General features: G+C 44.0%; 2 protein-coding genes across 4 annotated transcripts in view; both read right to left on the bottom strand.

Moving 5' to 3' along the window:
- NFRKB (nuclear factor related to kappaB binding protein) overlaps positions 1–3,442 on the bottom strand; it is a 39,273-nt gene extending 35,831 nt beyond the window's left edge. For 2 of the 3 annotated variants that reach the window (XM_041770374.1, XM_041770376.1), the window contains exons 1-3: positions 3,338–3,442; positions 2,001–2,093; positions 90–245 (exon numbers count right to left, since the gene is read on the bottom strand). In XM_041770374.1, coding sequence (XP_041626308.1) covers positions 90–224 — 135 coding nt within the window. In that variant the 5' untranslated portion in view covers positions 225–245; positions 2,001–2,093; positions 3,338–3,442. The remainder of the gene's footprint in view (positions 1–89; positions 246–2,000; positions 2,094–3,337) is intronic. The other variant, XM_041770375.1, reaches the window with a different exon arrangement.
- Positions 3,443–4,777: 1,335 nt separating this feature from the next.
- PRDM10 (PR/SET domain 10) overlaps positions 4,778–26,497 on the bottom strand; it is a 100,856-nt gene continuing 79,136 nt past the window's right edge. The window contains exons 14-21 of the mRNA XM_041772973.1: positions 23,946–24,056; positions 22,595–22,795; positions 21,799–21,942; positions 21,227–21,397; positions 19,758–19,898; positions 16,505–16,676; positions 9,769–9,872; positions 4,778–7,723 (exon numbers count right to left, since the gene is read on the bottom strand). Coding sequence (XP_041628907.1) covers positions 7,523–7,723; positions 9,769–9,872; positions 16,505–16,676; positions 19,758–19,898; positions 21,227–21,397; positions 21,799–21,942; positions 22,595–22,795; positions 23,946–24,056 — 1,245 coding nt within the window. The 3' untranslated portion in view covers positions 4,778–7,522. The remainder of the gene's footprint in view (positions 7,724–9,768; positions 9,873–16,504; positions 16,677–19,757; positions 19,899–21,226; positions 21,398–21,798; positions 21,943–22,594; positions 22,796–23,945; positions 24,057–26,497) is intronic.

Raw genomic sequence — 26,497 nt, 5'->3', positions numbered from 1 at the left:
ACTGAAAACTTGTAAAGTGTGAAAAAGGCTTAGGATTGTGGTTAGGGGCAAGGTGCCAGAGAAAAGACGGTGGCGCTGCTACTACTTACGTCCTCCAGAAGGTCCTCGGGCAGACTAACCCTGGTGCCCCCCAGGAGGCAGTCCTCCATAATACGTGTGCCATGGCCATCTCCACATGGACCCAGTTCCAGGGGATCCGTCAGCATATGGTCCAAGGAATCCATTGTTTATGTGCCACAGATAATCTAGACAAATACACGCAGTCATACCTCCAGATAGAAAGGCAGGATTCCCAGGGATCTGATTGATACCCATGCTCCTTCAGAAAGTATTCTGACTCAGATGGTAGTCAAACTCAAATCTAGTTTTATACCTTATCCTCATACCCTCACTACAGCTACACACCTCTTCTCTCTTCTATCACGGCATTCTCATCTCAATCTTCAAATCTTTTCTAGTTCGGCCTCTTGTTGCTCAGAATGCTCCTAGAGTAACTCCCAAATTTACAGAATTTCTTATACGTTCATTTCACACTGAAGCAAAATGAGACTTGGAGATTAAATGATAAGCAGATCAGAGTTCATAACTTTGACTTCTCAGGCCAATAATCTACCATAAAATAATTTCTTGGGGCACCTGGGTGGCATCTGCCTTCAACTCAGGTCATAACCCCCAGGTCCTGGGATTGAGCCCTACATCGGGCTCCCTGCTCAGCGGGTAGCCTGCTCCTGCTTCTCCCTCTCCTTCTGTCCCTCCCTCTGCTCATACTTGTGCACTCTCTCTCTCAAATAGATAAAAATCTTTTAAAAAATTTTTTTCATAAAAAAATTTAACTATTACTGTTGGTCTTTTTAGTAATCCTCTGTTGTGCTTGCACAAAGAAACATCACCCATATAGACTAGTAAAGGTCAGACACTAACAGTAAGTTTTTTAATGAGGGCCTATTAAGTGCCGGGCCTTTTCACGCATCTCATTTAATTACTACAACTGTGCAAGACTGGATCTTCAGATCTATTCCACAGACATTAAAACTGAGGATCAAAGTAGATATATAACTTACCCAATCTCGGGGTAATGAATGAATGAATGAATGAAACTCAAGTCTGCCTGACTATACACACACATTTTTAACACTACACCTCTTGTATGAACTCTCAGTTGGAATTATGAAAGAGGAGTATGTTAATATGACTTAGTCCACATAAACTCTGGGGTTTCCAAGCACCTGACTGACCACAACAGCCAGTAAACGTAGTAGCCAATCTATCAACTAAAGGTCCATCTGAGGGCAGCCCAGATGGCTCAATAGTTTAGCACCGTCTTTGGCCCAGGGCATGATCCTGGAGACCCAGGAATTGAGACCCACATCGGGTTCCCTGCAGGGAGCCTGCTTCTCCTTCTGCCTGTGTTTCTGCCTCTCTCTCTCTCTGTGTCTCTCATGAATAAATAAATAAAATCTTTAAATAAATAAGTAAAAATAAAGGTCCATCTGGTATTTATAACCACGTAAATGTAATGCTACTTTTCTCCTTCCTGTAATAACTGAACACTGCCGGTCATCTTTAGAAATAGACATATCAAAACATCTTTACAGGGGTGCCTGGGAGCATCCAACTCTGGTTTTGACTCAAGTCGTGATCTCAGGGTGGTGAGATCAAGCCCCAAGTCAGGCTCCACGCTCAGTGAGGAGTCTTCTTGAGACTCTCCCTCTCCCACTGCCCCTTCCACTTGTGCTCTCTTTCAAATAAATAAATAAATCTTTTAAAAAAATCTTCAGAGAGCATCTTGTTAGGCTAATGGCAAGTATCATCTGTTAAAGCTGAGGCCATAGGATTGAAGACAGAGAGCATGAACTCAGTCACTCTACCACTCTGCTAAGTCAATTCTATCTCCTAGTCCTACCAAATGGACTAACAAGCACGATAAAAATGGGAAAAAGACTTAAGAGTCAAGATGCCAAACTTCTAGCCCAATCTCGGTGACCTAAGGCAAACCTTACCTTGACAGGTGTCGATTTCCTTACTTGCACGACAAAGGGGAGCTGCACCAGGTCTTCTGTTATTTCCAACCTTGGAATCCTACAATAAATAATCTCCAGATGGAGGACACTTTATATGACTTAATGCACTCATATAAGCATCGTAATGTTAACGACTTCTGATTTCAAAACTCTTTTAAAAGATAAAAAGCAGAGCTGTAATACTACTACTAAAATAAGTATGTTCCCACAAATTATTTCAAGTTCTATTTTAGAGATTTCAGATTTATGTAAAGATTCTGCAGCAAGATTACTGCTGGGTAAAGCAGATGGGTCTCCAAACGACTGTGCTCCGTCACCTTTCAGTACCTGCGGATTTGCAGCATCCTCAACATTCTTGGTGCCTAAGGAACTGAAGCAGGTGAGAAAGCGCACGGTGCGGGAGTCTAAGAAAACTTTAAAATAGCGAGATTTGCAGAAGCAACCTGATGCTTAGAGCAAGGTCCTCTTTACAAACTGATGCAGAAAAGGGTAAAAAGGGCAAAGCCAGGGTTCCAGTGACTCTTGGAGGAGGATCGCCCTCCTCCACAACTTGTTCGCAAGTTTCTTCGACTACGACAGACGTGTAGCTGAATTTAATCTATTCGAGTGGCCACCTCGGCCCTGCTACTATTCTGAATAGGATCTCAAAATACAAAAAAGCAGGGGGCTAGCCCGAGGGTCGGATCCCCGGAAGCCAAGGATTTCTGGGCCTTGCGGCAGCTGGGACCTGCGTACCGGCCCAGCGGGGTGGCTCCCGCACCGGGGCCAGCCTTGCCCCCGGGACCCTCCCCAAGGTCCCCAACGCCCAAGCTCCACCCCGGGCTGCTTCCGCAGCAAACGCCCGCTCCCAACCCGCGGGCCTGCAGCTAACCCCGCCCCGCCCGCTCCGCCGAGGCTCCGCCCCTCCAGGCTGCCCCGCCGCGCACTCGGCCCCTCCCCCATGGGGCGCCTAGCCCTAACCCCGCCCCCGCCCGCCCGTGGCCCCGCCCCTCCCCGCCGAGGCCCCGCCCTCCAGGCTGCCCCTCCGCGCGCTCGGCCCCTCCCCCACGCCGCGCCTAACCCTAACCCCGCCCCCGCCGGCCCGTGGCCCCGCCCCGCCCGCGGCCCAGCCCCGCCCCTCCAAGAGGCCCCTCCGCGCGCTCGGCCCCTCCCCCACGCCGCGCCTAACCCTAACCCCGCCCCCGCCCGCCCGGCTGCCCCTCGCCCGCCGCCCTGCCCCGGGCCTACGGCAGCCGCGACCCTCGGGGCCCGGCCGCTCGCTCTCCCCGCTGCCCGGCCACACGCCGACCCTCCCGCCGTCCCGGGCCCGCCCTCACCTGAGCCGCAGGCGCGGGTCCCCCAACCCGCAGCGCTTCTCGGCCCGCGGGCTCCGGGACGCGCTCGCTCCCGCAAGGCGTCTCAGTGCGTGCACGCTCCGGGCTCGGGCGGCGGAAGGGGCGGGGCCTGGAGGGGCGGGGCCGGGGGCCGCGCGGGGCGGGGCGGGGCCTGGGGGCCGGGCGGGGCCGGGGGGCCGGGGGCCGGGCGGGGCCGCGCGGCTGGGTTTGGGTTGGGCTGCAGGCTGCGCGCGGCCTCTCGGTCTCACCTGCCGCAGAAGCTTGCGGAGCGCGGCTTTAGGGGCAGCCCGGGCGGCGCAGCGGCTCAGCGCCGCCTTCGGCCCAGGGCGTGATCCTGGAGACCCGAGATCGAGCCCTACAGCGGGCTCCGTGCATGGAGCCTGCTTCTGCCTCTGCCTCTGTCTCTCTGTGTCTCTCATAAATAAATATTTATGAAAAAAGAAGGAACCTATTTAAAGAAAACATAAAGTGCATCCTCCCCTGGCCGGGAGCTGAGGCTTGTTTGCAGGGCGCGCCCCGTCCAGCCGCTGTGCTGAGCGCTCTCCAGCCCCCGCACGTTCCCGGGCACTGTTCCTATTTCACGGCTGAGGAAACTGCAGCTTCGTCGAGTTTCAGGGAGGAGAACGCAGGCTCGGAGCCTGTGCGCCTGTCCCGGGCCCCGGTGTTCGGAAAGGAAGCATACGCACGTCGAAGAAATGCGGGTAAAAACGTTCCTCTTGTTGACAGTCCAGGCCGGCCCCTTTGTCGTTCACGGGGTCTTACTAGAACAGCTTCAGGCGACTTGATGCACAGCCACTCCCTGCAGCCGTGCAGAGACCATCCTTTGGTCTCTCGACTGGACGGAAACACGTCTGGGAAGCTGCCAGGCGAAAACGAGCCTTCCCGCCTTGCTGGAAAATAGTGGTTTCCAGAGAAAGCCCAGTCTTCGCTCCCCTGCTGGCTGCCCACCTGCCCTAGTCCCTGCCTGTTAGACCGTGGGGAGGTTCTTGAGTTAGAAACCAGCACGTAAAAGGGCAGGGGAACACCATCCCATAGTTGTCATCCCTAACTTCACTTACATTGTGTGCTGACCAGACCAGCGTGATCCAGTCAAAACACTGTGAATTGAAATATTAAAAAAAAAAAAAAAATGGGAGGGGTGCCTGGGTGGTTTAGTCGGTTAAGCCACGACTCTTGATTTCAGCTCAGGTCGATCTCAAGGCTGTGAGATTGAGCCCTAGCAGGCTCTCTGGTCCTCCAGGAGTCAGTTTGAGACTCTTTCCCTCTGTCCCTCCCCCTCCAGCAATCGCTCTTTCTCTCTCTCAAATAAATAAAAAATCATTTTTAAAAAAACTAACAATCTCAGTAGTTCTTGCAGCTTCACGATACAAACAAGGAAGATGTTTATTAAAAAAAATATTTATTAATTTTTACACCTGCTGAGTAGCACAAGACTATTAACACTATAACTCACTGAATGTACAATAAATGTTCACATTTAAATAACAGGATAGGGTCAATATTTTCAACCTGCGGGTCAGCCTTAGCATCTCATGAAGTGCTTTTTAGCCCTAGATATCTTGAAAGTTTTTTGAAAGGATAATTCCAAATCAGAAAACAATTCAAGAAGATCAAAATAATAATAGGTTTTTCCAGAACAATAGGAATTTTACATGATGAAATGGCTATTTATGCAGACACAAATCAAACAATAAAAATGTAAAATCTGTATGTAACCTATTCCAAAATTTTCACACTGCACTGATTGAAGTCTAGCGTGCCGATATGTCCTAAGAGAGGCCACAATATAAACATTGGCTACATACATTTTTTTTTTCCATATTGGTCTTCAGATGGCTCATAACCCACCATCTCTTCAAATCCAAGTCCTTTTGAAAAATCTATTAACTTGGAATGAACGTGGAGAATACCTGATCTTAAAGAAGTGTAGTTTGGCTTGACTGCCACCTGCATCTCTGGTTGATAACATACAAACTAGTTTTAGATCCTTTGCCTATTCCACATAAGTACAAAAAGAGAAAAAGGAAAAAAAAAAAACTTAAATGGGAAAAAAAACAAAGAGGTCCTTCCAAACCATTTCTGTCTGTGTATTTTACAACTTGAAATAACTGGCATGAAATGAACATTCCGTTCAGTGATAGTTTTCTCTTTTCATCAGTAAGTTACTCCTGAGGAAGGGGGGGTACTTTGCTGGTTCAAATTAAGAAGGACCCAAAAGGGCCAGATTTAAGGTGTGAAAATTAAAACTGGACCTTTAGCAAAGTCTAATATTCTTCGTCTAGCAAGTCCATCTAGACTGGACACGAGAATATTTACAATCGTTACATTGTGGGATGTTGGGATCCAGAGTCTCTGCTTTGTGACTCAGGTTCAATATTTTCTATCGAAAACATCAACGTGACATCTTTGTTACCAAAGATAGAGTCCAATCCCTAGGGTCTACACATTTCCCAAGTAACTTTCTCAAGTTCTTTTAGGGCCCAAATTTTCAGGGATAACTAAATGAATGAGGTCTCAGAAATAAAGTGCAAAATCTACATATTAGTTCAGTTATTTCAACAGAATCATTTCCTTTTCAAAAAGGTATCTGTACTATAAAGAAGCTATTCTACTTTATAGAACCAGTTTTAACCCAGAAATGTAAATAAAATACATTAGTTAACTTCATTTGAAATAGAAGTTAGGTCTTTCTGTTCAGGAGTGATAAGTTCTATCACATGATAATTACTCTAAAAATGTGTTGGTATGTCATAAAAAGTTGCTAAAATATGTACTGATCTCTGTGATGATTTATGTGTACAATTGGAATGCAGAGTAAAAAGGAGGGAAATCTTTTCCCCCCGTTGAATTCATAGCCAACAAGACAGCAAACAGGAACACATACAAGAAAAACTGTCACTGAGGCAGATTTTTTTCCCTCCCAAGTGACAGTGTAAGATGCATAAAGATTGGATTTCTCCCACATCCATTATAATTACCTTGACATATAAATGGTCCCCACATTTTAATTTTTCCCCTAAGTGTGAAGTTGGTCATCTTTCCAAAAGGTCCAGATGAGTTACAATATGTATAAGTTAAAAATGTTAAAAAAAAAAATGAGGGCCACCTTTCCACCTAACCTTAAAGAATGTTCATTTTAAGACAGCATAAGAAGTACTAAAATACACTGGATGATGTGAGAGTTGAATGTACACCTGATAAGAGCAAGGAACTTATCCTTTACCAATGAATGGTAAATGGATCCTGCAAGGCAGGACAATGTTTCAGTGCTTTTCACTTTATAGATATGTCATTATCTGAGTAATTTTTCTTGGTATCAAGATTTCAAATACCTCCTTTTTAATACACCACAACCAGAGAAGGGGGAGGCAAAATTTTAGTGTAGGAGTTTAAAATGTGCTGACATCAAACAAACCTTTTCTCTTACAGGGAGTCTACCATTGTGGAGTAATAAAGTAAGATCTCTCAGACCAGGAGGTTCTGGTCTAAGTGGCTGAAGGCCAGCATCTGTGCAAAGCACTACCAATAATAGTAGCCCAACAATAGTTTTTCCCAAAGAGGCAAGTTGTTGTTGTTTTAAATCAGCAATAAGAAAAATCTAGACGACAGTTTTTCCTTCAGAACATCACTATCAAGCCTCTATTTCATCATCTTTATTTTTATATTCAATAGGCTCCCTTTGTTAAATTACTGAAAATGCAAACTCAGTAGATGAAGCAGTTCCGACGGAATAAAATGCCCCTCTCCTTTGGTGCCATGGCTTGGAATGAAGCGGTCCAGTGGCCATGGACTTGGCACATCCTTTCTCCACCTTTGGTACAAACGTGATACACCACTTAATATTTCCACAAAGGAAAAGTAAGGCCTATCAATGTGTTAAAAAAAAAAAAAAAAACAACTCAAGTACAAGGTGAAGTTTCTCCACCTTGAAATCCACTTTCCCCTGAAAGATCTCCATTCCATGGCAGAAGCTCCTAGAGTCAATTTGGTAAAGACGACGTTAATAAAAGAAGCCCAAGTGTGTGTAGAGTGTCAAAACTGTGGTTTCCAAATTCTTGAGTGAATGATAAAGCTTAAAAAAGAGTTCCAAGTATTGGAAGCTTTTGGACTTATGGATGAGAAAAGACGTGATGTGACCGCTGGATTCAAGCTCAAGGGTAGAAGAAGTTAAGGTTTAGTGATATGCACTTCACTGCTCCCATTCCCATTGGTGGTGGTTGTAATGATGTACTGTGTGGGCTGTTGTTGGCTGGTGGTCTGGGGGTCCAAGTCACTGTGTGTAGCTGCCGGAACCTGGACTCCTGCTGAGAGAGCAGAAGCTTGCTTTTCTTCCAATTCTGGTTGACTTTCTGATAATACATAATGACCCTAGGGGGAAAAAAAAAGATCTTTAGAAATCTGAAGTCTAACATGGGGGAGGGGGACGCTCTTGGTGGAGATAAAAAGTAATTGGAAAGGAAATGTTATAACATGACACCAAAATAGGCACCTTTGTGAGATGTTTTATGTAAGTACTTTAGAGGGGATGGATCAGTCACAGTAATAGACTACAAAGGTAATTTAAGGGACTGCCTTAGGTGTTCTACCAAATAATATAGCGAAGACCTTCATGTACATAAATTTGCATTATAATAGTAATCTATGTGGCAAAGGAAACATGAGCTATTGTACTGATCCTAAGAATTTAGAAATTCATAAAATAAGATTGCTGTCTGTCAATTAATATTTAAGAGTAATACAAAATAGAACACAGAAGAGATATTTAAAGTTCCCATAAAAAGGCAGAAAGACTCCCAAGTCAGGTAGTCAAGATCAGTGGTTCCTAGACTTCAGAGTCTCACAGATCAGCAAATTAAAAGTAATAATAAGTATCCCCAAATTTTATTTTGCCATGTAGAGTAGATTTTAGGATGATACTCTCAAATGAGAGAAATTTTAACACTCAAAAGTATAAGAAGAGTACAATCTTAGAATAAAGTCCCTTACACTGAATCAATTTAGCTTTATGAAAAGATGCATTGTCATTATTTTTCCTCTGATCATGAAGACTTCACAGACTTGGAGTAGCTATTTCCTTAAGTTAACATTTTTAAAGAAAGAATGTGTCCATTGACTAGGTGATTGGTTTCCTCTATAGGCTAAGAAAAGAGACGTCACAGAGGAAAGCCCTCTGCCTTCCAAGCTCTGTCCAGAGAAAAAGCCATAGCCAAATACCCATTTGATTTATCTAGGGCCATGTGCTGAGTCCATACTCATTCAATCTCGGATTACGATTTGGTTCTCCATGTGGGTCTTTTTCTAGGAGGAGGGGGCTGGTTCTCAGCCTACTGTCCATGAACAACTAGGTAGTTGGGCTAGAGATTCTATGAACCCTGGAAAATGTACATTAAATTTGTGTGTGCGTGTGCGTGTGCGTGTGTGTGTGTTGTGGCAGGGGGAGGGGAATGTCCTTGACTGTAATCAGGTTCTCAAATGAATTCCTGGCCAAAAAAAGGTAAAGAGTCAGTGGGTCCCACCAGGAGTAAAAATTTCACTGATTATGCCAACGAGACTATTCCATTTTACATTAGCTATTGTCTTCACTGATAATAGGGTTACCCTGGATTTACAAATCTCTCCTAAGTCTAATTAATGTGAGTTTGCGCGCTAAGAAATGGGTAAGCTCTCAGTATGCTTTCGGAGGGAAAAATCAGGTTTTGAGGCCACTAGACTACCCTGCTACTCTTTGAGACTTCTTGGGAAATAGTCTTCCCCTGGGAACATCCCAATATCCCTAGTCACTTAGGAGTATGTTTCGTAATTTAAACTTAAGATACTCTGTTTTCTAATTACTTAGAGGCAGACCAGAACAAACCAGTGAAGATAAAAACAGAGGTAGCAGGTACAACCAAAATTGACCTGCCCAATCTAAATATAACAAGATAATTCACAGCAATGTTCTGCGGGGGAGGAGGGTTGAACGTTTAAAATAGCTTAAAAGAGCTCTGTAACATATTCATTCAATTATTCTCTCCCAATCCAGCTGAGGACCAATAGTCATGAATACTCTCCACAAAGCACATAAAAAAGGTGATCAATTATGAATTGGTACATATTTGGATCTAGGAGGTTCATTATAGTTATTAATTGCACAGGTATTTATCGACCATTTGTTATAGTCCAGCCTCCTGAGCAAGGCACTGAGAATAAAGAGATAAAGACCAAGACCCAGCTTTCAAGGAATTCATTGTCTGCTAGGAAAAGATAGACAGTAAATCAGTAATTAAAATAAACTATAATAATTAATTATAATACAGCTCCATAAGGAGTTACGGGAATACACAGGATGTACTTCTAACTCAGATAAGGAAAACTGAGGAGCAGAAAACAGAGGGTACAATGGACAGGAAAGCCCTCCCGAGCAGATCACTTACCGGTGTAACTGCCTTTACTTGGCCAGAGGTGACAGGAGTGGCCACACCACTGTCTGTAATCACAAACTGACCTGGAGGAAGGGTCATCATTTGAATCTCTGATGCTGAAAAACAGAAAATATTCATACTTAAGTGGTCTCAGATTCTAATACAAGTTGTAGAAACAAATACCTAACCAGTGGTCACATTCCTTTTCTTTTTTTTTTTTTAATAAATTATCCATGTATTTTTTTTAAAAGATTTTATTTATTTAGTCATGACAGACACACAGAGAGAGAGAGAGAGAGAGAGGCAGAGACACAGGCAGAGGGAGAAACAGGCTCCATGCAGGGAGCCTGACGTGGGACTTGATCCCAGGTCTCCAGGATCACACCCTGGGCTGAAGGTGGTGCTAAACCGCTGGGCCACCGGGGGTGCCCTGTCACATTCCTCACTGAGAAATTTTCCATGGATTTGCTTGCTGTAAGAGTCTTATCATGACTTGATTTCTTAACATGTAAAAGTCTTATCATGATATGATCTTGATACTCTGATAAAGAATGATCAGAGGAAGTTAGCAGAGAGTTATAAAATATCAGAAACAATCAATGCATCTCCCCCAAATGTGGCTTCTAAATATCCATAAGACAAATATTCAATAATTTTTTTAAAACCTTGAAATAAGTTACAAAGGTTTACCTGTTAGCTTAATATTTTTATCTTTTACATTTGGATTTGAATCACTGGCAAATGTATGCATGCACTATTGCCTACTAATCACAACATAATCTAACTTGAAGTTTATTTCACCACCAGTGTTATTAAAACAAATTAAAAACAAAGTTCACCCTAGTGTGCAGTTGATGGTCTTTATATAATATTTTCCTCTTAAAGGAACCAAAGTTTCTAGCTTTTGTCTGATTCCAGTGCTGGCGTAGGAAATGTTATAAGATGAGCCTAGGTCATAAGATGAAATGGGATCACACCAGCATGCAAGATGCTATAAGAGACTATGGGGTCATGCAGAAAAGACACAGGGGCCAATCTGAGGATGTTCCCATTGGCCAACAATGGGATAATCTGAGCATTAATAAGGGTAGCAACTTCAGTAGTTTGAAACACATCTACTAAGAAATGGACGCATTCCTGGAAAGCCACAAACTACCAAAACTGGAGCAGGAAGAAATAGAAAACCTGAACAGGCCAATAACCAGGGAGGAAATTGAAGCAGTCATCAAAAACCTCCCAAGACACAAGAGTCCAGGGCCAGATGGCTTCCCAGGGGAATTCTATCAAACGTTTAAAGAAGAAATCATACCTATTCTACTAAAGCTGTTTGGAAAGATAGAAAGAGATGGAGTACTTCCAAATTCGTTCTACGAGGCCAGCATCACCTTAATTCCGAAACCAGACAAAGACCCCACCAAAAAGGAGAATTACAGACCAATATCCCTGATGAACATGGATGCAAAAATTCTCAACAAGATACTAGCCAATAGGATCCAACAACACATTAAGAAAATTATTCACCATGACCAAGTAGGATTTATCCCTGGGACACAAGGCTGGTTCAACACTTGTAAAACCATCAATGTGATTCATCATATCAGCAAGAGAAAAACCAAGAACCATATGATACTCTCATTAGATGCAGAGAAAGCATTTGACAAAATACAGCATCCATTCCTGATCAAAACCCTTCAGAGTGTTGGGATAGAGGGAACTTTCCTCGACATCTTAAAAGCCATCTACGAAAAGCCCACAGCAAATATCATTCTCAATGGGGAAGCACTGGGAGCCTTTCCCCTAAGATCAGGAACAAGACAGGGATGTCCACTCTCACCACTGCTGTTCAACATAGTTCTGGAAGTCCTCGCCTCAGCAATCAGACAACAAAAAGACATTAAAGGCATTCAAATTGGCAAAGAAGAAGTCAAACTCTCCCTCTTCGCCGATGACATGATACTCTACATAGAAAACCCAAAAGCCTCCACCCCAAGATTGCTAGAACTCATACAGCAATTTGGTAGTGTGGCAGGATACAAAATCAATGCCCAGAAATCAATGGCATTTCTATACACTAACAATGAGACTGAAGAAAGAGAAATTAAGGAGTCAATCCCATTTACAATTGCACCCAAAAGCATAAGATACCTAGGAATAAACCTAACCAAAGAGGTAAAAGATCTATACCCTAAAAACTATAGAACACTTCTGAGAGAAATTGAGGAAGACACAAAGAGATGGAAAAATATTCCATGCTCATGGATTGGCAGAATTAATATTGTAATGTTACCCAGGGCAATTTACACGTTTAATGCAATCCCTATCAAAATACCATGGACTTTCTTCAGAGAGTTAGAACAAATTATTTTAAGATTTGTGTGGAATCAGAAAAGACCCCGAATAGCCAGGGGAATTTTAAAAAAGAAAACCATAGCTGGGGGCATCACAATGCCAGATTTCAGGTTGTACTACAAAGCTGTGGTCATCAAGACAGTGTGGTACTGGCACAAAAACAGACACATAGATCAATGGAACAGAATAGAGAACCCAGAAGTGGACCCTGAAATGTACGGTCATCTAATATTCGATAAAGGAGGAAAGACTATCCATTGGAAGAAAGACAGTCTCTTCAATAAATGGTGCTGGGAAAATTGGACATCCACATGCAGAAGAATGAAACTGGACCACTCTCTTTCACCATACACAAAGATAAACTCAAAATGGATGAGAGATCTAAATGTGAGACAAGATTCCATCAAAATCCTAGAGGAGAACACAGGCAACACCCTTTTTGAACTTGGCCACAGTAATTTCTTGCAAGATACATCCACAAAGGCAAAAGAAACAAAAGCAAAAATGAACTATTGGGACTTCATCAAGATAAGAAGCTTTTGCACAGCAAAGGATACAGTCAACAAAACTAAAAGACAACCTACAGAATGGGAGAAGATACTTGCAAATGATGTATCAGATAAAGGGCTAGTTTCCAAAATCTATAAAGAACTTATTAAACTCAACACCAAAGAAACAAACAATCCAATCATGAAATGGGCAAAAGACATGAAGAGAAATCTCACAGAGGAAGACATGGACATGGCCAACAAGCACATGAGAAAATGCTCTGCATCACTTGCCATCAGGGAAATACAAATCAAAACCACAATGAGATACCACCTCACACCAGTGAGAATGGGGAAAATTAACAAGGCAGGAAACAACAAATGTTGGAGAGGATGCGGAGAAAAGGGAAGCCTCTTACACTGTTGGTGGGAATGTGAACTGGTGCAGCCACTCTGGAAAACTGTGTGGAGGTTCCTCAAAGAGTTAAAAATAGACCTGCCCTACGACCCAGCAATTGCACTGTTGGGGATTTACCCCAAAGATTCAGATGCAATGAAACGTCGGGACACCTGCACCCCGATGTTTCTATCAGCAATGGCCACAATAGCCAAACTGTGGAAGGAGCCTCGGTGTCCATCGAAAGATGATGGATAAAGAAGATGTGGTTTATGTATACAATGGAATATTCCTCAGCCATTAGAAACGACAAATACCCACCATTTGCTTCAACGTGGATGGAACTGGAGGGTATTATGCTGAGTGAAATAAGTCAATCGGAGAAGGACAAACAGTGTATGTTCTCATTCATTTGGGGAATATAAATAATAGTGAAAGGGAATATAAAGGAAGGGAGAAGAAATGTGTGGGAAATATCAGGAAGGGAGACAGAACGTAAAGACTCCTAACTCGGGGAGACGAACTAGGGGTGGTGGAAGGGGAGGAGGGCGGGTGTTGGAGGGGAATAGGTGACGGGCACTGAGGTGGACACTTGACGGGATGAGCACTGGGTGTTTTTCTGTATGTTGGTAAATTGAACACCAATAAAAATTAATTAAAAAAAAAAAAAAAGAAACACATCTACTGTGTTGAAATATATGAGAATAAAATGATACTAAGACACACACATATACCCTTCACTGCTCACCTGGGATAATACTAAGAAAGAACTCATTATTTTGAAAACTGGTAAATAAAAGATATGAACTAGATATATAAAGCATTTATCCTTCCCTTCCTTGCAATCTGTGCCTCAGAGTAACCTGTCAGTTAAGGTAAAAATTTTTCTTTACAAAAGTTTTCTAGGGGCACTTTGGTGGAGTGCTCAACTCTTAATTTTGGGGTTGTGAGTTCTAGCCCCATGTTGGGTCTAGAGATCACTTAACAATAAAATCTTAAAAAAAAAGAAGAAGATGATGACGACAACATCTTCTAGCTGATAAGTGAGTAAAGGATGATAGAATCAGAACATGACAACTTTGTGATCCCTAATGAAACAGTGGAGCAAAGGGAAATGACAGACAACCAAACATTATGTGCCTCCTGACAGAAGTACACACCACCAGCTAGAAGTATTTTGGTGGAAAAAACTGAACGTCGATTTGATCAACCTCCAATCTACAGTGAATAAAAAGGACAGGAAAAAAATCTTAAATGATAACATAGAGATGACAACAGCAAAATCTAAAACATGAGAAATTCTAAAGAATAAATGACCCAGTTTCTTCAACACATAAATTGTAACTTAGGGGTCCCTGGGTGGCGCAGCGGTTTAGCACCTGCCTTTGGCCCAGGGCGCGATCCTGGAGACCCGGGATCGAATCCCACGTCAGGCTCCCGGTGCATGGAGCCTGCTGCTCCCTCTGCCTATGTCTCTGCCTCTCTCTCTCTCTCTCTCTCTGTGTGTGACTATCATAAATAAATAAAAAATTTTAAAAAAAACTGTAACTTAAAAGACAGAGAAGACATACATTCAAAAATAACAACAACTCAAAAGCTGCCTGGCTGGCTCAGTCGGTGGAGCATGTGAATCTTGATATTGGGGGCATGAGTTCAAACCCCATACTGGGTGTCAAGATTACTTAAAAAAATAAAATCTTAAAAAAAAAAAAAAAAAAAAAAAACCCTCACAAGACATAACCAATTGCAATATAGGAGCCTTACTAGGGACTCAATTTGAACAAACCAACCATTAAAAAAAAAAAAATTGTGAGACAATCACAGAAATGCGAACAGTGGATATTTGATGAGTATTTAAAAATTACTGTCATTTATTTTCAAGTTTGATAACAGTGCTGTGGTTGCATTTTAAGAAATATTTTGTGGGCATCTAGGTGGCCCAGTCAATTGAGCATGGGACTCTTGGTTTTAACTCAGGTCATGATCTCAGGGTCGTGAGATTGAGCCCTGCATCGGGGTGGAATCTGCTTAAGATTCTCTCTCTGCTCCCCCCCACACACTTGTGCTCTAAATAAATAAGTAAAATCTTTTAAAAAATATTTACAGATGAAATCATATGGATTATTATATAATTGGGGGACTGGGAAAGAATAATGGGGGTACAAATCAGACAAGATTGGCCCTGAGTTGAAAACCAAAGTTGGATAATGGGTATAAAAGGCATTCATTATACTATTCTACCTCTGTGTATCTTAAATGTTTTCCCTAATAAAAAAATGTCAATTCCAGAATCGCTTCCTCAGGTTAGAATGCTAGCTCATTCTATTATTACCACAGCTATCGGCATCATTCCACATTTCTTTCACAGGAATTAAATGTAGTATAAACGTCTACTTACCAGGCTTCTCCTGGTATTCACCATGAGCAGGAGTCTTTCCCTGGCTACAAACAAGACTCAGCTCTCATTGTGACCACCGATATTTAAGAGGATAGATTGTAAAAATAACCAGGTACAGTTTGAGCCTGATTCCATACCAAATCTACAGAACATATCCAAAGACCAAGGACAATGGAGACAGATTCAAAGAAATAAATCAGTAAGAGGAGGACCAACACTGGCCTCCCTAACTTCTCAGCCCCTACTGCTCCTAAGTTGCTACTATCGAGGTCTAGCTGTTCCTCTGTCCCAGACTTTCACTCATAAAGACCTCATACTTCCCGGCTCATATCTGAGGCTGCCATCCTCACCAAAACCATTAGCTATTAGGACTTTCACAGCCAGCCTTTTGCTGCTTCTGTAGTGATAATCTCAGGGTTTTGAAAGCCATCTACTCATACATCTCTCCCTACTAGATAATGATCTCCTTGAGCCAAAGACTGTCTTATAAGGAGAGGCCACACAGTGGGGGGAGTGTAAACTCTAACTGCCTGGGTTCCAATCCTTTAGGTACTAGCTGTGTTCCTTGGGCAAGTGACTCTGTGTCTGAATTTCCCTATCTGAAAGTGCAAATAACAATTGTACTTATAGGTTGCTGTGAATACTGAATGCAACATATATGTGGTTTAGAATCATTCCTGGCACTTAGTGAGAGCTTAATGAAAGCTGGCTAACATTATTACTGGGTGGTGTCACTGATACGAATGTCAATATTAATTTTTTATATACCAAGGGTCTAGCACATCCACTGATACAAAGACATCCAATAAATGTTGATGAAAGAGATGAATCACCACCATCAGCATACCCTAGATCCATTTATTCTGCTATTTAATTCATTTGCCTACACTTCCTCTGGCAGTATTCCTGATGTCTCTGAATTGGGTGGCTCTTTGAGATCAGAACGCTGCCTTGAATTTGGTCATGAAACTCATTCAAGGACATGCACTATGGAGTGTAAAAAATGGCCAATGATCCTTTAATTCAGAAAATTTATTCTAAAGCTGATAAAGTTATGACCCATAGCTGTAGGTTCCCCACCCACGAGCTACAGCACTCTGCCTGCTTCTTACTTACAGTAGCCACGGAAGGAATTCCAAGCATTGGGTAGATAGGTGTGTTGTACAGAGGAACCTTGCTGCTGCTGCTGGAGAGTCTGGCCTGGCGTAGAGGAGCCGCCCTGTATATGGGAAGGGCTGAGCCCTTGTTGGGACTGCTGGGAGGCAGGACTCAAGGGCTGCCCAGCTACCTAGAGAGAGAGAGAGAGAGAGAGACAAAGCAAGAGTAGAAAATGAATGACTTCCAATATAGTTAAGTCTCACAAATAACTGAAGAAAAGAAATCTGGCTAACATGAATTATAATACTGCAAGTATCACTGCTAAAATAATACTTTAAATAAGAATAGGATTAATGAAAGGCAATCATAACTATCAAATCCCATTTAGTTTTCGAGGGATTATCTACAAGAATATCCAAAAAATTAATTTCACTAAGCTTATTAGAAAGATAAATGAACACAAGAATAATTATCTTCATTACATAAAATTTGAAAAACGGAGAAGCTAAAGAACTTGCCTGTGTCATAAAGCGAATCTATAACACAAACTGAAGTCGAACTCAAACATCACAATTTCCATTGAGTACACTGGGAAATCTGTTTGCCATTCAGGCCCTCCAGCTCCAGCTCCAACTACCTTTCCAACCTTTCTCCTAGACATCATTTCCTGTTAGTAACCTAAAGGGTTTCCATAAATATACTGGTTTCCCACCTCTGTGGCTTTATTCACAATGAGAACACATTCAGATCATAATGCCTTCCCCAACTACCATGTCAAAATCATACCTCTCCTTCAGGACCTAATTCAGACACCACTTCCGCAGAAATATCCTTGGTTCCTTGCTAAACATAATCGTTCCCTTTTCTGAACACCCATAACTTATCTAAATACCCACATCACCCTTAGACCATGGACCTGGAATATGTGTCCCCTTCTAAATGACACTTGGGAACCAGAGTCCTCCATTCCCTGTGGAAATAGCCCTGCACACACTTCCAGGACCTGTAACAAGTCTCTTCCCTGGGTCTGTCATCCTATGGGGTCCTATCTTGTGGCTGTGGGCTCCTCTGATGGTATTTAGGCACATGGGACCAAGGGGGTGGCCATGGGATCAACTTTGCAAGGATGGGGAAAAGGCTAAGACATGTGGGTATACAGAAGGCCCCATGATGTGCAGGGTGGAGGCTGGGTGAGAAGAAATGGGGAGCCTTCCCAGTCTTAGGGAAGGTTGTCCCTGTGCCACCACATTCTGCGAAGGAGTTCCTCCAGCCTAGGGTTCCTTTGTGTGATGCCAGCGGGGGTGGGGAAGATGGGCCCTTTGTGGATACAGGCGACTGTCTGGGACTGGGACAAGTGTCAGAAACGTCAAAGCTGCTCAAGCTCACGGTAGAGGGAGGGGAGGGGCCATCAGATGCTAAGCAGCCTCCCATCCCCAACACCCCCCAGGAAGCAGGAAGCAGAGAAAGGGCATGTTTCTCCGATGGATTTCCACAGCAATCTGAAGGGCACAGAGTCAGCAAGGGAGGGAGAAAGCCTTTCTCCTGCATCTTCCTACCCTCACCGGGAAGCTGCCAGTGTCACCCATGCATCTGGCAGAAAGGCAAGTAATTTCAAATTGGCACTATCCGTGTGATTTAGCATCAGTTGTTAGTTTGCATGTACTTTTCAATTTTGTTATTATGAAAATGTATGTGTCAAGTAGGAAGATAGAATACACATTTTTTTTTAAGTTTTTATTTAAGTTCCAGTTAGTGGGGGCACCTGGGTGGCTCAGTCGGTTAAGCGTCTGACTCTTGATTTCAGCTCAGGTCATGATCTCAGGGTCGTGGGATCGAGCCCAGTGTCGGGCTTCCTGGCTCTACACAAAGAAAGTCTGCTTGTCCCTCTCCCTCCCCCTGCTTGCACTCTCTTCCCCCACCCCCACTCAATCTCTCTCTAAAATAAATATTATAAATAAATAAATAAATAAATAAATAAACAAACAAACATAAATCCCAGTATAGTTAGCATACAGTGTAATCTTAGTTGCAGGCGTACAATATAGTGTTTCATCACTTCCATACAACACCCAGTGCTCATCACAAGTGCCGTCCTCACTCCCCATCACCTATTTCACCCATCTCCCCAGCACCTCCCACCTCCCATCTGGTGACCATCAGTTTGTTCTCTGTAGGTAAAGAGTCTGGGGACACCTGGGTGGCTCAGTAGGTTAAGCATCTGATTTCAGCTCAGGTCATGACCTTGGGGCCCTGGGATCAAGCCCCGCATCGGGTTCCACTCTCAGCGGGGAGTCTGCTTCTCCCTCTCTCTTTCCCTGTCTGTCTCCCTCTCCCTCTGCCCCTCTACCCACTTACACTTGCTCTCTCCCTCTCTCTCAAATAAGTAAACAAAATCTTTTTTTAAAAAGAGTGTTTCTTGGTTTGCCCCTCTCTCTTTTTTTTTTTTCCCTTTGGTTGTTTGTTCGGTTTCTTAAATTCCATGTATAAGTGAGATCATACAATATCTTTCTCTGAATGATTTATTTCACTTAGCATAATAGCCTATAGCTTCATCCATGTAGTTGCAAAGAATATATTTTATTGAACAGTTTAGCTTGATTTAAAGCTTTCACCACCTAGACACATGGCACGCAGGCTTTCATGTATACTCTTCTCCTAGAGCCTGTGAATATTAGAGGTGGGTCTACATGCATCCTTTCTGGTTCAGATACCTTTATGTCATATCCTGTTTACTTCTATATATATAATGTTATATCCCTACTAGACTCCAAGCTCCTTGAGGCCAAGACCTAGAAAAGTTTAATGCAAAAAAAAAAAAAAAGAAAAAAGAAAAGTTTTATGCAAAAGGAAAGACTTTAATAAACATTTTTTGAATGGATGTAGCTTTGCTATCTCAGTAACAGACTCTATATCATACAAACACCGTATTACACCACAAAGTCACTGTCCCAAAATTCAAGGAACAACTTAGCAACTGCATACTATCAGACAGTCACTTAGAACAAGAAGCAAAGGCTGATGTTGTCCCTAGGATACAAGGTCACAGGGCTCCCGTTGCACAGGGGAAGTTAATCACTTCATGCAAGTGTGTCCATAATGTCAATACAAAAACTGGAACCAAAGATAGGAACTTTAATTAAGGCCCCAAAATGAATGGTATCATTTCAACAGTCAAGGGGACTAGGTGTGGAGATAATGTGTCTTCACTCTTATTAACATTCCCAGGGTCCCCAGGACCACACAGCCCTTGGTGAGGGGTCGGAGAACATACCTGGGATGACGACGGGGTGGAGGAAGTAGGCTCCGTGACCTGGATGTGCTGCACCTGGATGGCATGCTGGGTGTAGGTCTGAGGGTCGTGGAGCTGGCCAACGTCCACAGTGGACTGCTGAGACTGGTGTGGGGAAGTGGCCTAGAGGGCAGGGAGACCAAGTGCATACTGATTAAGTAAGGGGAAGGGAACTCCTTCCAGAGAAAAGGTTCAGCTGAAACAATATCCCAGCAGAGGAGCCGTCGGAACTTCACATCCAGGGCTTCGCTCCCAGAGAGCCCACGCCTAAGCCAAGCTGGCAGATATTAGAAAAGAAGATAGTTTTAAAAGTTATGCTTATGAAAACATAAGCCTAATGCTATTTAATTCTGGAAGAGAAGGAGATAAATGGAATACACCTCCTCATCATGAGCTGAATGAGAAGCTCTTGGGAATCAAAAGCCCTTTTCCCCTTAAGTTTCAATTAAATTTAATACCTTATCCTTGATAGGTTAAGAGATCAATGAAGAGAATTTGCTTTCAGCTTGTCACAACTGACCTGCTAGAACAGTGGCCCCCAACCTTTTTATGTATCCCAGACATCTCTGAAAAGTCTGGCTAACATATAGTCCCTTTTTCCAGAACAATGTACATATACAGCACACGTTACAGGCTACTTCAGGGATTCACAGGTTCCTCCAAAGCCTGAAGTTAAGAACTGTCTCATAAGAAAAACAAGACAAGAAACAGTCAATCACAGTAGCAACTCCTCACTTCCCACTCTGGTATTAGTCCTAAATTCTCCTATTTTCCTATGTTTTCAGGCCAAATTACTTCAAAGCAACAGGTTTGATCATCTGTGCCTTGAGTACACTTCCTCAGCATAATTAAATGAAACAATAGTTCTGGGAAGATTCCTTCTTTTAGCTCCCTAATCAGTGAGGACGAGCTCCCTAATCAGTGAGAATGAGCTACCAATTATCTGGTAGAAGGAGTGCGGTCGTACCCCTGTACTAATAACTGTACCTTGTACTGCCTACTACTCAAAACTCGCAATTATTCCTCACAACCTTCCATACCTCTCAGGCATTCGATGCCCAAGTAGGGACTTACCAAACTGGTCCCCCACCAAGTGGTCAACTTTGGTGCCCAGGGATTCAGAAGAGGCTCAGAAAGAGTTCACGTAGTCTATCCTGCGGTAGCACAGGATGACAGTATATACCCGGCAGCCTGAAACCTCTAGGCCGCTACTGACAGAAATCTCTTACACTAAGTCCAGAGCCCTATGCGGCCGGGGGGCTGGGAGAGTTTTACAAATGCCTTAGACTCAGAACTTAACACGCCGAAGCACATTACGTGGGGCCCAGCTCTAGCTGTGAGAACTGGGTGTTTCTGTTGACCGCCCCCCACACACCCCCGCCCGCACTGCTCACTGCCATATTGGCTAGTGACGATACAACATTCGTGAAGGTAAAGAGAAGGATGTGTACCGGAGCCACTTGCACCACTTGAAGCTGTATGTGCTGAGGCTGCTGAAGGCCGGACGTAGACTGTGATACAGGGATATACTGAATTCTCTGGTAGTCCCCCTGCGATGTCCGGTAATCTGTTGTTAAGGTCTGGGACAGTTCTGTCATGGCTTGGGTTAGGAGGTCTGTTGTCTAGAAAAGTCACAAAAAATACATTAGCTGTCAACACCACTGCTGGTACAAATTAGCCCTGAACTCAGATTGGAAAACTCCAAAGGTGAGAAGATGGTGGAAGATTACCTACAGATCCGTATCTACCTGTCTACATCAGGCCCGATGGAGTTACCTAAGAGGTCCGACAGTCTAGCAGCCCAGGAGCAGCACTGGACATTTCCTGCTATGCCTTCTATGGAGAACTTTGGGAAGGAACAACTAGGAGACCCAAACATAAGCCTAAGGCCCTGGGTAGAAGAGTGAGGGATAATGGGCTACCTTTGCAGCCAATTATATAGCGAGATGGACATGGCTTTGGTATTGGAAGCTGTGACAGGCACTGAAGGGGATGAGGTGCTCTTACCAGTTCGTACACTTACCACCACGGTCTCCCCGGTAGCACTGTCTGTGGTTAACACAGCCGGGGTAGCACTGATCACAGCTGTTGTCAGGGGTGGATGTAAGGTGTTAGGGAGCTGGGCATACTCTGGATGCTTCTTTCGAATGTGCTGTACCATCTTGGTCTGAAAAAGTATGGCAAAACCAAGAATCGCTACTGGAGTTAGTTGTTAACCCTGCAAAGATCCCTAAGGCCTTTCAAGTTTTGCCTCAAAAAAAAATAAGGTGTGGTGCTGACTCTGGGCCTGCTCCTCCCAAAGCAACACAGGCTTTGCAAGAGGAATAGGAAGAGGCTGAAAAGAAACTGAACACCCATGCGACCCCACCCTGACAGGTAAGGACAGCACACCTCACGGCATCCCCTAATCCCATCAATACATGTAGCAATCAATCACAAGCTCCCCCCCCAACCAAGAATGACCCTTTTTTCAAGATCTATCATGTAAGTTCCTACGTAGTGCTTCTGTAAACCTGAGCTCACAAAGCATGAATGTTAAATATTCCAATGTGAGACCTTCAGTAGACCAAGGGAAAAGGAGACCAGTCAAGTGCTCACGTTATGTATGAGATATGCTAACTCTGGGGAAATTCCACATATTCTCTTCTCATTCTGGATTTATAATCCCTATTCTCAGGAAGCGGCTTCTTAGCCAGCTGAACTAGGAAAACACTTCCAATAGACCCCCATCCATTCTGAAGAAGCCAATCATCACCTCCCCTTAAGAGATTCCTTAAATAATGACCTTGATTCAGACGCAGTCAAAGCCCTTCCCATACCTTGCTGCTGTACTGTTTGGAGCAGTGAGGGCAGCAGACCGGAGGGGTGGCTATTGTGCCTGTGAGTTGGGTGTGGGTGCTCAGCATCGGGTCTGGTTCTCCAGGGCCAGCTGGACGAAGTTTGCGAATGCTTGGTGGGAGCTCGGCCCCTGGATGATTCTTCAGAATATGGGCTTTTCGCTTGCTGGCACTTTTATAAACCTGCAAATTCAAATGCTTTGCCGTGAAAGCAGTATACAGGGGATCCCTGGGTGGCTCAGCAGCTTGGTGCCTGCCTTTGGCCCAGGGTGTGATTCTGGGGTCCCAGGATGGAGTCCCACATCGGGCTCCCTCCATGAAGCCTGCTTCTCCCTCTGCTCGTGTCTCTGCCTCTCTCTCTGTGTGTCTCTCATGAATAAATAAATAAAATCTTTTTTTTTAAGCAATATATGGTGCGACTTTCTTACTTTAAAGCAAACTATCTAACAACTCCTTTGTTACATATAAGAAATGAGAAAAAGTATCCATGTATCCCAAAAGAAAATATATTATCAGCTATATTGAAGGATATATAAAATAAGGACATAATATAGACATGGTAGGCAGCCTCCTGGAATTTATACATCTAAGATAGTAATAATAAAAATATCCCTTACCCTGAAGTTTAAGAGGTAGATACACAGTCACAGAAAAACAATTGTTCCAAAGGCCAGTTCATCCCACTTAGCCTTTCTGCAAAAGCTCTCAAATGTTTCCTAAAGCTACATGCCAAAGAATCCTCCAAGACAGCAGGTCTGATAGTGACTAGTACCTATAATGGTGAATCTATGCTTTAAAAAGTTTCCCAGTTTTAAACGGACACGACCATACTATGTAAGGAAACAACATTACAATGAAACAGTACGCATATAATCTGCCTTTTTGTAACTGCACAAAAATAAGGATGAAATAGTACAAGTTTTCCATCTCAAAACTCCTCCACATCCTACTCAATCCTACTCAATCTTCCTGAAATCCCGAACCTACTGTATATATTTTACAAGTAGGATGATAGACGCTTTCGCTTTGGAGCTTAGGAATTTAAAACAAATTCCTATACTAAGCTCTTTGTAAGCCTCTACTTTTGTAACAAAACCACAGAAAGAAGAAAAAAATGTTAAACACAAAGTCAGCTAATGCTTAGGAGATACATTTTGGCTTAAAATGAGGCCACACTTCTAGCCCTTTCTCATCCAAATGGAAAACCAGTGAGAGACAGGGAACCATCTATTGAGAGTAACTCCAAGATCCAAGTGTATACTTATACATGCAGACAAGTGGGTTCTCGCAGGGCTCCCGGACAGGCATCCCAGCATGGATGGCTTCCTCTTACCTTGTCACAATACTGACAGAAGTAATCGCGGTTGGGCTTTATGATGGGTAGAGTTAACTCTGGCACTTCTTCTATCTTCATGTCTGGGTGCCTCTTTGATAAGTGATTCACCTAAAGGGGGAAAAAGCAAATGAGAGAAAGAGAGCCCATTACAAAGAGAAGCGAACCGAATGCCTCCGGTCTTGACGGCTACAAGTCGGAATCCTCTGACGCCATCCCCCAGAACAGTAAGACACGCGGCCAGAACAGAGACTGGTTGTCCTGAGGTGCCTGCTAACCCAAATCACACACCCTTCTTGGTAGAGCGGTTTCCTTCTATTGCTGTTTCGCATCTGGGACAGGGAGGCCTTACAGGGAGCAACCGGGGAGAAGGAAACCCCACCAGAAAGTATGTTCCAGAACACAGAAGAGAAGAGGGAAATAAAATATAAGAGCAGAGACTGAGCAGGGTCAGGCGAAGTAAAACTAGTAATGAAGTGATAGAAGACCTCTCCGGAGAGATCAGCCGAAATGAGCGGCGGCCCACGGGGGCAAAGGGAGACGGGAGAGAACCAGGGGGGCATCGCCTGCTCCCAGCTTTTCCCCAGCCACTGACACACCCTGCTGCTCAATGCCGTACACAGCACTGCACAAAAGCCAGCACCATAAGCAGAAGCGGGCGGCTCTGGAAGCCGTGGGGCACTGACCAGCATCGCCTCGAGTGCTACTGCTACTGCTACTGCTACTGCTACTGCTACTGCTACTGCTACTGCTACTGCTACTGCTACTGCTACTGCTACTGCTACTGCTACTGCTACTGCTACTGCTACTGCTACTGCTACTGCTACTGCTACTGCTACTGCTACTGCTACTGCTACTGCTACTGCTACTGCTACTGCTACTGCTACTGCTACTGCTACTGCTACTGCTACTGCTACTGCTACTGCTACTGCTACTGCTACTGCTACTGCTACTGCTACTGCTACTGCTACTGCTACTGCTACTGCTACTGCTACTGCTACTGCTACTGCTACTGCTACTGCTACTGCTACTGCTACTGCTACTGCTACTGCTACTGCTACTGCTACTGCTACTGCTACTGCTACTGCTACTGCTACTGCTACTGCTACTGCTACTGCTACTGCTACTGCTACTGCTACTGCTACTGCTACTGCTACTGCTACTGCTACTGCTACTGCTACTGCTACTGCTACTGCTACTGCTACTGCTACTGCTACTGCTACTGCTACTGCTACTGCTACTGCTACTGCTACTGCTACTGCTACTGCTACTGCTACTGCTACTGCTACTGCTACTGCTACTGCTACTGCTACTGCTACTGCTACTGCTACTGCTACTGCTACTGCTACTGCTACTGCTACTGCTACTGCTACTGCTACTGCTACTGCTACTGCTACTGCTACTGCTACTGCTACTGCTACTGCTACTGCTACTGCTACTGCTACTGCTACTGCTACTGCTACTGCTACTGCTACTGCTACTGCTACTGCTACTGCTACTGCTACTGCTACTGCTACTGCTACTGCTACTGCTACTGCTACTGCTACTGCTACTGCTACTGCTACTGCTACTGCTACTGCTACTGCTACTGCTACTGCTACTGCTACTGCTACTGCTACTGCTACTGCTACTGCTACTGCTACTGCTACTGCTACTGCTACTGCTACTGCTACTGCTACTGCTACTGCTACTGCTACTGCTACTGCTACTGCTACTGCTACTGCTACTGCTACTGCTACTGCTACTGCTACTGCTACTGCTACTGCTACTGCTACTGCTACTGCTACTGCTACTGCTACTGCTACTGCTACTGCTACTGCTACTGCTACTGCTACTGCTACTGCTACTGCTACTGCTACTGCTACTGCTACTGCTACTGCTACTGCTACTGCTACTGCTACTGCTACTGCTACTGCTACTGCTACTGCTACTGCTACTGCTACTGCTACTGCTACTGCTACTGCTACTGCTACTGCTACTGCTACTGCTACTGCTACTGCTACTGCTACTGCTACTGCTACTGCTACTGCTACTGCTACTGCTACTGCTACTGCTACTGCTACTGCTACTGCTACTGCTACTGCTACTGCTACTGCTACTGCTACTGCTACTGCTACTGCTACTGCTACTGCTACTGCTACTGCTACTGCTACTGCTACTGCTACTGCTACTGCTACTGCTACTGCTACTGCTACTGCTACTTCATTTATTTTTTCATGAGAGACACAGAGAGAGAGGCAGAGACACAGGCAGAGGGAGAAGCAGGCTCCATGCAGAGAGCCTGATGCGGGACTCGATCCCAGGACCCTGGTATCGTGCCCTGAGTCAAAGGCAGACGCTCAGCCACTGAGCCACTCAGGTGCCCCAAAATATTACTGGTCTGATAAAGATTTTGAACCTTCCTACCAGAACAGTTCCCCCCGAGTTTTGTTTTAGGGACTTTTACTTAACTACTGCCTTTTTTCAGCACATTCATTTAACAAGCATTTCTTGAGTGCCCATCGAGTGTCAGGAACCACTCAAAGTTCAGAGTTCAACGCTAGGACCCCTCA

This window comes from Vulpes lagopus, chromosome 10, assembly GCF_018345385.1.
Source record: "Vulpes lagopus strain Blue_001 chromosome 10, ASM1834538v1, whole genome shotgun sequence".
Lineage (NCBI taxonomy): Eukaryota > Metazoa > Chordata > Mammalia > Carnivora > Canidae > Vulpes > Vulpes lagopus.
The sequence above is the reverse complement of the archived record's forward strand: the minus strand, read 5'-3'. Positions and strand labels throughout refer to the sequence as shown.